The sequence below is a fragment of the Chiloscyllium plagiosum genome, unplaced genomic scaffold (assembly GCF_037043375.1).
Source record: "Chiloscyllium plagiosum isolate Xiang-an unplaced genomic scaffold, Cpla_swu_hap1 HiC_scaffold_26, whole genome shotgun sequence".
Classification (NCBI taxonomy): domain Eukaryota; kingdom Metazoa; phylum Chordata; class Chondrichthyes; order Orectolobiformes; family Hemiscylliidae; genus Chiloscyllium; species Chiloscyllium plagiosum.
In genome coordinates, this window is record NW_028270164.1 from 13,271,541 (window position 1) to 13,285,195 (window position 13,655).

The 13,655-nt window shown below is 43.5% G+C and overlaps 1 protein-coding gene across 2 annotated transcripts in view; it reads left to right on the forward strand.

Moving 5' to 3' along the window:
• LOC122563081 (uncharacterized) overlaps positions 1 to 7,782 on the forward strand; it is a 133,018-nt gene extending 125,236 nt beyond the window's left edge. For both annotated transcript variants that reach the window (XM_087973497.1, XM_087973496.1), the window contains exons 2-5: positions 899 to 1,213; positions 1,338 to 1,661; positions 5,931 to 6,075; positions 6,962 to 7,782. In XM_087973497.1, coding sequence (XP_087829623.1) covers positions 899 to 1,213; positions 1,338 to 1,661; positions 5,931 to 6,075; positions 6,962 to 7,052 — 875 coding nt within the window. In that variant the 3' untranslated portion in view covers positions 7,053 to 7,782. The remainder of the gene's footprint in view (positions 1 to 898; positions 1,214 to 1,337; positions 1,662 to 5,930; positions 6,076 to 6,961) is intronic.
• Positions 7,783 to 13,655: the final 5,873 nt, after the last annotated feature.

Sequence of the window (13,655 nt, forward strand, 5' to 3'; positions counted from 1 at the left end):
CTGCCCTTCACCACCTTAAATCATTCACGTGTCTTTTTCCTTTCTTCCCTCCACTCCACCTCTTCACTTACGCTTAATAAAGACATTTCTCTCAGTAATTATTGAAGTAAATTTACCCAGTCATCAACAGGCTGCACCTCTTCCCCACCCAGGACACAATGTGGCAGCAATTTTAACATTTTCTCAGGTACCATCTCTCTGGAATGATCAGTAAATTACATATATTATTTTACTCTCCTTACACTGACAACAATGTGTGATTGCAAATAATCCTGCCTTTACTGCCGTCAAGATCCTGCACATTGATCTCTCTCTCTCCCATCGTGAACCAGCCCCTGCTAAACTTCAGTTCTCTTCCTCTCCAACTTGAGGACTCTCATCATTTTCCTGGGTCACCTGTTATATCTGCCCCTTGAGCCCTGAAAATGCAGCCTCTGAGCCCACCATGAGTCTACACCACACACACCCCCACCCCTCCTCCCTGGATGAAACCCTCCTTCTCCGGTCGGAGTAAGGACCCTTCAGCACCTGTACCCTCCTTCACACTGATCCTCAGCCGACTCCAACCCAGGCCTGTCACTCAGGCTGCTCTCCTGGGGGGTGGGGGGGGGGGGGGGGGAAACAACATTTCGATGATGTCACACACGGTGGAGTCAGAGCCCACAGCAGGCAGCACAAACCCAATTTCAAGATTGTCCCAAAGCTTGACCAGTGGGGTAAGAAAATATCCCGACTGTTTCAATCATTCCCTGGGAATTTGGAACACCTGAGGCTCTGATAAGGGTTTATATTAATGATTACATTCATCATGTACTGGATGGAATGTAGCTGATTAAAATGTATCTGTTTGTAATAAGCAATTCTTTCCAGTTAAATTTTTGAAATGTTGTCTCTTCAGTTTCAGGTGCTTTATGGGCAGAGGAACACGTAACGGGAATTTTGGGAAGAGCGATCACAATATCTTGTCATTACGAAGCGCAGCAGTACCAGTCACACGTGAAATATTGGTGTCAAGGATGGAGTCATCTGTGTTCTGTTAGAGCAAAAACAAATTGGCCAAATGGGAGAATAACGATCACTGACGACAAAACACGAGGAATGTTTCTTGTCACAATCAAGAATCTTCAATGGGAAGATGCAGGATGGTACAGCTGTGGGATTGAGGCTTTTGCCTTTGACTCAATGTTTAATATAAAGCTGCACATCTCCGACGGTAAATGTCTCAGTGCATTTTTAAATTACTCTCTTCTGATTTGTCTGTTTTGTCAGGAAGAAAGGTGACAAAGTGTTGTGTAATACTTGATTTTTCTCACAGAATAATTGTTTCTTTCCCACAGAAGCCGTCTCTGTTCCTGGACTTCGATTTTTATCCAAACGAATTGCCTCATGTTCTGGGGGTTCAGTGACAGTCTCCTGCGAGTCTGCCCGGGGATCCCTCCCCATTCACTACACATGGTCTGAGAAGACCCCATCTCAAGATTCAATGATCTCTGACACCAATAAACTGGATCTACATTGTCAATCTTTCTCACAGCAACATCATCAATATTACTGCACAGCCTCAAATACTCAGGGAACAAAATCCAGTGAAATTGTTCATGTGTCAGTCAACAATGTAAGAGAGAAGAACTGCAGTTATAGAATAAAAATGCCGAACATTGGTAAGTGTGATGTAAACAATGCTTTCTTATTATCTCCACACTTGAAAATTGCAAATGATAAAATGTATGTTTTCATTGTCAGTTCTGATCTACGCCAATGGTTTGTACGGTAATTGGAAAATGAGCAGGTACATAAAATACTGCCCACAACATGCAAAAACTTTGCAAAAACTCCAAAACTCCCCACAAGTTAAAATAGTGGTTGATTGTCTTACAATTTGCATTTTTCTAACATATGGAATTACTAAGTTCAATACGTAGCTAGTGTGACCAGATTTCGGACGGATATTGGGGAAAGAGTGGAGAGCAGTTGTACAAATGAAATATCGAGGTAAAAACAATGACTGCAGATGCTGGAAACCAGATTCTGGATTCGTGGTGCTGGGAAAGCACAGCTGTTCAGGCAGCATCCGAGGAGCAGTAAAATCGATGTTTCGGGCAAAAGCCCTTCATCAGGGATACAGGCAGAGTGCCTGAAGGGTGGAGAGTATTTTGGGATCTCCTCAGATTCTCTAAAGTGCCAAAACCCATCTGATTCATCAATGTCCTTTAGGGAAGGAAATCTGCCGCCTTTTCCACGTCTGATCTACATGGGACTCCAGCAATGTGGTTTGTTCTTAACTGCCCTCTTCAAAAGGTTTAGAAAGCCACTCAGTCAGGGGCAATTAGGAATGGGCAACAGACGCTGGCCATTAAAGACTAAAAGATAAAGAACTAACAGGATAATTGTTGCAGACATTACTCACGCAAAACACACCCAAGCTGTGTTTTCTGAGTACTCCTTGGAGATGGGGAACCTCATCTGTTTGCCTCATGGCTCCTTACGGTGGCTTATGTGTCTGTAGATGAGGTTTTCCATTATTCCTGCAAGATCAGAAAACCATCTCAAGAGGATGGAAGTGACCACTGCCAATATCAGCAAGCGACAGCTCCATGTGAAACCCGTGGTTTTAAACAAGTGGTATATCTGGGTCGTAGTTACCAGCCCAAACCCTTTAATAAACCCCAATGGAACACACCAACTCTCAGATTCAGGGAAGGAAGTAACCGGGATCGTCATTGTGGGGAACCACAGGAGATGGAAAAGATACTCAATAAATATTTTGAATATTTTACTGTGGAGAAAGACATGGAGGCAAGGGAATTCAGGTAAATGAACATCGATGCCATGAAAACAGTCCACATTACAGAAAGAGGAAGTCCTGAAAATCTTAAAAGATATAACAACAGATAGATTTCTAGGACCTGATCAAGTGGAAATTAGGGAAGAAAGTGTGAGTCCCCTTAGCGCCGCTATTTGTATCATCCACAGTCACAGGTGAAGTGCTGGAGGAAGTGAGGGTGGCTAACGTTATCCCTTTATGTAGGAAAAGCTGTGTGGAGAAGCCTGGGAATTACATATCTGTGAGTCTGATATCAGTGGTGGGTAAGTGAGAATCATAGAATGACAGATTCCGTACAGTGTGAAACAGGCCATTCGGCCCAACAATTCCACACCAACCCTCCGACGAGCATCCTACACAGAAACATTTCCCCTGTCTAACGCACCTAACCTGTACATTATTGTGTCCAATTCACATAACCTGCACATCTTTGGACTGTTGTTGCAGAGGGTTTTTAAAGATTGGATTGACATATATTTGGAGAGGCAAGAACTAATTAGGGACAGAGCGTGGGAAGTCGTGCATCACAAACTTGGTTCCATTTTTTTCAGGATGTAAGCAAAAAGCTTGATGAGGGGGAACAGTAATTGTTGTCTCCATGGACTTTTGTAACAAGGTTCCACATTCAGGAGTAATTTGTAAAGTTAGATCACATGGGATTCAGGGTGTGCTTGTGAATTTAATACAAAATTAGCTTGATGGCAGGAGACAGAGGGTGTGGAGGATCATTTTTTTGGACTGGAGGCCTGTGACCAGTGGTGTTCTGCAGGGATCGGTGTAAATTATATAAACAATATGGATGACAATTTAGATGGCATGGTTCGTAAGTTTATGAATGACACCAAAATTGGTGGTATCGTTGACAGTGACAAAAGTTATCTATGATTACAAAGGGATCTTGATCAATTGGGTCAATGCGCTGAGGATTGGCAGATGGAGTTTATTTTGTTCAATGTCGGGTATAGCCTTTTGGTAAAACAAAACAGGACAGGAGTTACACAATTAAAAGTACAGCCTGGGGTAGTGCTGTCAAACAGAGTGACCCTGGGGATCTTTGACATTTGCATCACAGGTAAAGAGGGTGGTTAAGAAGGTATTTAGCGTGCTTACTATCATTGCTCAGACCAATGAGTGTAGGAGTTGGAACATCATGTTGAGCTTGTACAGAATGATGCTGAGACCACTTTTGGTTTCGTGTGTACAGTTCGAGTCACCCTGCTTCAGGAAGGTTATTATTAAATTGAAGAGGTTTCAGAAAAGTTCTACTAAGATGTTGCTGTGACTGGAGGGTTTGAGTGATAGGATAGGCTGGGACTTTTTCCCCTGGAGCAGAGGAGGTTGGGAGGTGACTTTATCGAGGTTTATAAAATCATGAGGGGTCTAGATAAGGTGTTTAGCAAAGGTTTCTTTCACTAGGCTGGGAGAGTTCAAAGTGAGGGGTCATGTTTTCTCGGTGAGAGGAGACAGATCTGAAAGGAATCTGAGGGACAATATTTTCAAGCAGAGGGTGTTTTATATGTGGAATGAAATGCCAGAAGACATGGGAGATGAAGGGGCAGTTGCAACATCAAAAAGACATTTGGATCAGTACATAAATAAGAAAGATTTGGAGGGAAATGTGCCAAATGCAAGCAAGTGGGACTGGTTTATTTGAGAAACTTTTTCAGCACAGACATATTAAACTGAAGGGTCTATTTCTGTGCCATATGTGTCTATGACACTGAATGGGATAGTGAAGGGCAAAGTGTTGTGGGTTGTTGGTTTTTCAATTATAGTCAGTTTTGTAACAAATGTTTATTTCCCAATGAAGCCATCTCTGTTTCTGGACTTCAATTTTAATCCCAATCAAATGTCTCATTTCTGGGGGTTCAGTGACAGTCTCCTGTGAGTTTGTCCAGGGATCCCTCCCCATTCATTACACATGGTCTGAGAAGACCCCATCTCAAGATTCAAAGATCTCTGACACCAATAAACTGGTTCGACATTGTCAATCCTTCATACGGCAACATCATCAATATTACTGCACAGCCTCAAATACTCAGGGAACAAAACCCAGTGAAATGGTTTGTGTCTGAGTTCCCAGTGTAGCAGAGAGGGGCTGTAGTTCCATGATATAAATCAGCAGCATCGGTAAGTTTTATACAAACACTGAGGCTGACACATTCATTCAATGTTTAATCAAACTGCTCATTGGTTAAGTTTCTTTCATACTGACAAATAACTGTACCTCATCACATTATGTCTCTATGATATTGAACAATTTTGAACAAGGTGATAACTTATTTATGAGAATGGACAAGATTGTAATAAAGCTTCAGAAAATGCATGCGTGCTTCACTCCAGCTTTGTGTTACATCTCACAGCTTGTGTGTGTTATACCTTTAATAGATAAAGTCATCACTGTATCGTAGCATGTGACCTGAGGGGATAATGGTGTCAGACTCCATCTTAGTCAGGGTCACATCAGGCATGACATACTGATGGACGGGTGTTACTGTTTGTAATTGAAAACCTCAGTTTCAGCCCAGATCCTGAAGTGTCTGTGGCTGTGAGATATGTTTCGCCAGACGCTGATATAAATATCTGTTGATTTGTCAGTACTACAAAATCCACGCCTTGTTCTCATGTAACAGGAGCTAACGTAAAGATTACATCATTGAGTCTAAATACAATAGTGGAGGCAAAAGTTACAGTGGAAGCTCACCCAGCAATCACAGAATATTACAGGACAGAGCAGGGGCTGCTGGATCCCCAGGAATACATTGTCCAGCGGGAGCAGTGACCAGCGCAGTGGCTGGAACTTTCGTTTATGTTTGACAAGGATGAGAAAGGTGATCTTAGTAATATAGTCCCACCCAACCTCAGGCTTTCAAATGCTTTAATAAAAATACAGTAGCGTCAAAGTCCGGGTGAGGAACAAAATACCAAATTACATGCAAACTCGGTCACTACCACATCTCTCCAGACAGGGGGAGTTAGAGACAAACGAATTCAACAAAATCCATTATTCACAACAAGTCCTGAGGTTCCATTGGTGAAGAGTGCTCTCTTGGTTGTCTGTAACTGAGACTCAGATGAAGCTGAATATTACCTTATGTCTCAATAGGAAGGGAATATACTTGTGACAAATCCTCAACAAAATCATCAACAACATCCACAACAATATCACCAACAACTTCACCAACAATATCACCAACAATATCACCAACAGCAACAGGAACATCGGCAGGACCCAAGTCTGCCAGGAAAAGGTAGAAAAATTTCATTGTCAATGTTTCCATTAGCATTGATTCCAGTGAGAATAAGTGACTTAGCATAGGCTTGCAATAAGTTTCAATTTGAGGTGATAACTTATCAGAATGTCAATGGTCACTGATTTCATGCAATGTCATTATGTGCACTTCCTTATTGGTGAGCTGAAGGCGAGATTTTCTGAGTGTTTTAATTTTAGGTTTAATTAGCAAAGGAGTTCAATTTCCAGGTCGTAACATTTACAATGTTGTTATTTACGTTATTGGACATTCATAACAAGAAATGCCAATTCTCTGTCTGCCACATCCCAATTTAAATGCTTCATTATTCATCTAAGCTCACGGTGTTGTATATGTCAAAGAAGTGACATGTTGTTGAGCCAGGGCATCTGGAGTATCACTGCCAGGGACACGACATTCTCTGTCATCTTCTCCTCCTCCGTTCTCTCTCATGTTAAACATTATTCCCAAACTGAGAGGGTGGGAGGCTGTCTGGTTCCAGCTGGTTAAGCCTTGCCTGTTAGCAGGTGCAGGAACAGTGTGGGATGATGATATCCTGAGTTCCTCACTCACTGAAGAGACATCTCATCCACTGGAATATCGCACCAGACTGCAGTGCTCCTGTAACTATCCATCCACATCTAATAATCCTCATTGACAACAAAATGCTGAGCATGACAGGACTGAAACTTGTTACATTTGGCTTTTATATATTGTTTCAGTCATTCATAAATTAAACTGTTATTTAATTTTCCTACATAACTCCCTGAGCTGTGCTGCATTACTTTGCTACAATATACTGCAGTGTAAACATGGGATAAATGTTTAAAACATCAAGCTGTCTTGTTTCCTTCAAATGATTTTGTATTTCTTCTAATTTACACAGTTACGTTGCCTGGGATGTGATACGCTGGGTACTCTTCACTCTCCTGGTGATTTGTTCTGTTTCAGTCACAATGTTTACACGAAAACATTAGGTGAGCATCATGGCCTTTACACGAATGATTTTGAGCACTCTAAGTTCCCCATCAATGAGGTGGCCCTGGGTGGAGGGGTTTCGAAGCAGGAGACACAGTTTGAGAAGAATGGGTTGACCATTTGGGACTGAGATGAGCAGGAATTTCTTCACTCAGAGGGTGATGGTTTGTTGGAATTCTCTGCACCAGAGAGCTCTGGAGGCTCCAGCCTTGAGTATATTCAAAACAGAGATCGATAATGTTCTGGGTAATAAAGATATGGAGGGACATATGGGGGGGTATTGCAAGAAAACATGGTATTCAGATGGAAAATCTGCTCTGATCCAGGTGAATGCTGAAGGAGCCTCGAGGGACTGAATGGCCTACTCTGGTCCTGCCTCATCTCTCTCCATGATGACCTCATGCTGTTAAATGCTGTCATTGGACCAGCCTCCACCACTTCCTCTGGCAGCTCATTTCATACACACACCCACCCTCTATGTGAAAAAGTTACTCCTCAGGTCATTTTGAAATCTTTTCCCTCTCACCTTCAACCTATGCCCTCTAGATCTGGACACCCCCAGATAGGAAAAGGATCTTGGCTGTTCACTCTGTCCATGCCCTCTTTTAAATCTCATTGGATAATATAGTCATGTATCCTAATCTGGAATGAAGACAAAGATAATGTAAATGCTGTTGGGCAGAGAGACAAGTGAATTAGTGTGTAATAGTTTGATTGAATGGAGCCTTGTTATCTGTTAAAATAATAAAATACATTTGTTGTTATTCAAAAGAATTGATTTATTCAACTTTTATTCAACGTGTACAGCTCCCGTGCATACATTAATAAATTATGTAAACAAAGAAACCTGAGTCTGATCTAAAGAGGAAATGCAGCATCAAATCACCTTTTCTGGGAGTCTCATAGAACGTAGGAGGCTCCAGACAGCAAAAGGAAATGGCATATTTCAAGGTCGCTGTACAGAGAAGTACAGCGCGGTCCAACTCGTCCATGCCAACCAGATATCCAAACCCAATCTAGTCCTACCTGCCAGAACCTGGCCTATATCCCTCCAAACCCTTACTATTCATATAACCATCCAGGTGCCTTTTAAATGTTGCAATTGTACTAGCCTCCACCACTTCCTCTGGCAGCGCATTCCATACACGCACCACTCTCTGTGTAAAATGTTGCCCCTTAGGTCTCTTTTAAATCTTTTCCCTCTCACCTTAAACGTATGCCATCTAGTTCTGGACTCCCCCACCCCAGGGAAAAGACCTTGTCTATTTATCCCATCCATGCCCTTCATGATTGTGTAAACCTCTATAAGGTCACCCTCAGCCTCCGATGCTCCAGGGAAAACAGCCCTAACCTATTCAACCTCTCCCGAGAGCTCAAATCCTCCAACCCTGGCAACATCCTCGTAAATTTTTTCTGAACCCTTTCAAGATTCACAACATCTTTCTGATAGGAAGGAGACCAGAATTGCACGCAATATTCCAACTGTGGCTGAACCAATGTCCTGTACAGCCTCAACATGACCTCCCAACTCCTGTACTCAATACTCTGACCAATAATGGAAAGCATACCAAACGCCTTCTTCACTATCCTATCTACCTGCGACTCCACTTTCAAGGAACCATGAACCGTACTCCAAGGTCTCTTTGTTCAGCAACACTCTATGGGCCTTACTATTAAGTGTATAAGTCCTGCTCTGATTTGCTTTCCCAAAATGCAGGTCCTCACATTTATCTAAATTAAACTCCATCTGCCACTTCTCGGCCCATTGGCCCAACAGATCAAGATCCTGTTGTAATCTGAGATAAGCTTCTTCGCTCTCCACTACACTTCCAATCTTGGCGCCATCTGCAAAATTATAAACTATACCTCTTAGGCTCATATCCAAATCATTGAGATAAATGATGAAAAGTAGTGGACCCAGCTACAATCCTTGTGGCACTCCACTGGTCACAGGCCTCCAGTCTGAAAAACAACTCTCCACCACCACCCTTTGACTTCTACCTTTGAGCCAGATTTGTATACAAATGGCTAGTTCTCCCTGTATCCTGTGAGATCTAACCTTGCTAACCAGTGTCCCATGGAGAACCTTGTCGAATGCCTTATTGAAGTCCATATAGATGACATCTACCACTCTGCCCTCATCAATCCTTTTTGTTGCTTCTTCAAATATGTCAGTCAAGTTTATGAGACATGATTTCCCACACACAAACCCATGTTGATGATCCCTAATCAGTCCTTGCCTTTCCAAATACATGTACATCCTGTCCCTCAGGATTCCTTCCAACAACTTGCCCACTACCGGTGTCAGGCTAACTGGTCCATAGTTCCCTGGCTTGTCTTTACCACCTTTCTTAAACAGTGGCACCATATTAGCCAACCTCCAGGTACAGATATCTCAGTAAGAGGCCCAGCAATCACTTCCCTGGCTTCCCATAGAGTTCTAGGCAACACCTGATCAGGTCCTGGGAATTTATTCACTTTTGGGTGTTTCAAGACATCCAGCACTTCCTTCTTGGTAATATGGAATTTTCCAAGATGTCACCATCTGTTTCCCTACAATCTATAACTTCCATGTCCTTTTCCACAGTAAATACAGATGCAAAATACCATTTAGTACCTCCCGCATCTCCTGCAGCTCCACATAAAGGCTGCCTTGCTGATCTTTGAGGGACCCTATTCTCTCCCTAGTTATCCTTTTGTCCTTAATGTATTTGTAAAAACCCCTTTGGATTCTTCTTAACTCTATTTGCCAAAGCTATTTCATGTCGCCTTTTTGCCCTCCTGATTTCCCTCTTGAGTATACTCCGACAGCCTTTATATTCTTCTAAGGGTTCACTCGATCTATCCTGTCTCTACCTTACATGTGCTTCCTTCTTTTCTTTAACAAAACTCTTAATTTCTTTAGTCATCCAGCATTCCCTATACCTACCAGTCTTTCCTTTCACCCTGACAGGAATATACTTTCTCTGGATTCTCGTTATCTCATTTAGATTAGATTCCCTACAGTGTGGAAACAGGCCCTTCGACCCAACAAGTCCACACCGACCCTCTGAAGAGCAACCCACCCAGACACATTCTCCTACATTTACCCCTGACTAATGCACCTAACACTAGAGACAATTTGGCATGGCCAATTCACCGAACCTGCACATCTTTGGACTGTGGGAGGAAACGAGAGCACCCGGAGGAAACCCACGCAGATGCAGGGAGAATGTGCAAACTCCACACAGACAGTCGCCCAAGGCTGGAATCGAATCTGGAACCATGGTGCTGTGAGGCAGCAGTGCTAACCACTGAGCCTCAGGCTTCCCATTTTCCAACCGTCCTTTACCTGCGAATATATGCCCCCAATCAGCTTTTGAAAGTTCTTGCCTACTACCGTCAAAATTAGCCTTTATCCAACTTAGAACTTCAACTTTTAGATCTGGTCTATCCTTTTCCATCACTATTTTAAAACTAATAGAATTATGATCACTGGCCCCAAAGTGCTCCCCCACTGACACCTCAGTCACCTGCCCTGCCTTATTTCCCAAGAGTAGGTCAAGTTTTGCACCTTCTCTAGTAGATACATCCACACACTGAATCAGAAAATTGTCTTGTATACACTTCACAAATTCCTCTCCATCTAACCCCTTGACACCATGGCAGTCCCAGTCTACGTTTGGAGAGTTTAAATCCCCTACCATAACCACCTATTATTCTTACAGATAACTGAGATCTCCTTACAAATTTTTTTCTCAATTTCCCTCTGACTATTAGGGGGTCTGTAATACAATCCCAATAAAGTGATCATCCCTTTCTTATTTCTCAGTTCCACCCAAATAACATCCCTGGATGTATTTCCTGGAATATCCTCCCTCAGTACAGCTGTAATGCTATCCCTAATTAAAAACGCCACTCCCCCTCCTCTCTGGCCTCCGTTTCTGTCGTTCCTGTAGCAGTTGTATCCTGGAACATTAAGCTGCCAGTCCTGCCCATCCCTGAGTCACGTTTCTGTAATTGCTATGATATCCCAGTCCCATGTTCCTAACCATGCCCTGAGTTCATCTGCCTTCCCTGTTAAGCCTCTTACATTGAAATAAATTGGAGATGGTTAGGGCCAGTAAGGGCTTTGCAATTCTGAAAGACATAGCTCTGATGGGAAGTTAGGGACATAATGGCTATAGAGAGAGAATGAACAGAAATGGTGAGGTGACAAACGATCATTGGATCCACAGGGACAGCAACAATAAAGAGAGGAAGGCATCACAGGTAGAGTTGGCTGTTAATTCACAGAAACACCCCAATCCCTGTGTCTGCAGCATATGGAGCACCTTATCAAAGCTACTAATAGTTCTGAAGTATGGTCAACGGACCCAAAACAGTGACTCTGCTTTCGCTCCACAGACACTGCCAGACTTGATGTGTTTCTCCAGCTATTTCTGCTTTTCTCACAAAAACACTCAGTTGACACTTCACCCATCCTGACCCAGTCGCTGCACAATAACTGTGTAAAATGACAGGCACCCAATTGCAGAGTAGGGGTGCAGTCAGTCATACATATTTTGGATGGGGAAGGGGAGGGGGAGTAAAATTCTACGCATTTGAAACCTCATCAGGGCAATTACATCCACCATGCATCCACTGATTCAGTCCTACCATAGAGTCATAGAGATGTACAGCATGGAAACAGATCCTTTGGTCCAACCTGTCCATGCTGACCAGATATCCCAACCCAATCTAGTCCCACCTGTCAGCACCCGGCCTTTATCCCTCCAAACCCTTCCTATTCATATACCTATCCAAATGCCTCTTAAATGTTGCAATTGTACCAGCCTCCACCACATCCTCTGGCAGCTCATTCCATACACGCACCACTCTCTGTGTAAAATGTTGCCCCTTAGGTGTCTTTTAAATCTTTCCCCTCTCCGACCCCAGGAAAAAGACTTTGTCTATTTATCCTATCCATGCCCCTCATAATTTTGTAAACCTCTGTAAGGTCACCCCTCAGCCTCCAACGCTCCAGTGAAAACAGCCCCAGCCTGTTCAGCCTCTCCCTGTAGCTCAGATCCTCCAACCCTGGCAACATCCATGTAAATCTTTTCTGAACCCTTTCAAGTTTCACAACATCTTTCTGATAGGAAGGAGACCAGAATTGCATGCAACATTCCAACAGTGACCTCACCAATGTCCTGTACAGCCGCAACATGACCTCCCAACTCCCGTACTCCAGACCCAGAACCCCACTCTGTTCCAATAAAGAAAAGCATACCAAATGCCTTCTTCACTATCCTATCTACCTGCGACTCCACTTTCAAGGAGCTATGAACCTGCACTCCAAGGTCTCTTTGTTCAGCAACACTCCCGAGGACCTTTCCATGAAGTGCATAAGTCCTGTTAAGATTTGCTTTCCCAAAATGCAGCACCTCGCATTTTTCTGAATTAAACTCCATCTGCCATTTCTCAGCCCATTGGCCCAACTGGTCCAGATCCTATTGTAATCTGAGGTCACCCTCTTCGCTGTCCACTACACCTCCAATTTTGGTGTCATCTGCAAACTTACTAACTGTACCTCTTATGCTCATATCCAAATCATTTATGTAAATGACAAAAAGTAGAGGGCCCAGCACCGATCCTTGTAGCACTCCACTGATCACCAGCCTCCAGTGTGAAAAACAACCCTCCACCACCACCCTCTGTCTTCGCCCTTTGAGCCAGTTCTGTATCCAAATGGCTAGTTCTCCCTGTATTCCATGAGATCTAACCTTGCTAATCAGTCTCCCATGGGGAACCTTGTCGAACGCCTTACTGAAGTCCATGTAGATCACATCTCTCCCTTCATCAATCTTCTTTGTTACATCTTCAAAAAACTCAATCAAGTTTGTGAGACAAGATTTCCCACGCACTAAGCCATGTTGACTATCCCTAATCAGTCCTTGCCTTTCCAAATACATGTACATTCTGTCCCTCAGGATTCCCTCCAACAACTTGCCCACCACTGAGGTCAGGCTCACTGGTCTATAGTTCCCTGGCTTGTCTTTACCGCTCTTCTTAAACAGTGGCACCACGTTTGCCAACCTCCAGTCTTCCGGCACCTCACCTGTGACTATCGATGATACAAATATCTCAGCAAGAGGCCCAGCAATCACTTCTCTAGCTTCCCGCAGAGTTCTCGGGTACACCTGATCAGGTCCTGGGGATTTATCCATCTTTTACCACTGGCATCAAATTGCACTTCAACAACAGGTCACTCATTATCCAGAAATAAACATTACAATTGATGGCCTCATCGTCCGCCTAGGAACCCTCCAACCACAAAGGATGAACTCGGATTTCACCAGTTTCCTCATTTCCCCTCCCCCCACCTTGTCTCAGTCAAATCCCTCGAACTCAGCACCGCCTTCCTAATCTGCAATCTTCTTCCTGACCTCTCCACCCCCACCCCACTCTGACCTATCACCCTCACCTTGACCTCTTTCCACCTATCGCATTTCCAACGCCCCTCCCCCAAGTCCCTCCTCCCTACCTTTTATCTTAGCCTGCTGGACACACTTTCCTCATTCCTGAAGAAGGGCTTATGCCCGAAACGTCGATTCTCCTGTTCCCTGGATGCTGCCTGACCT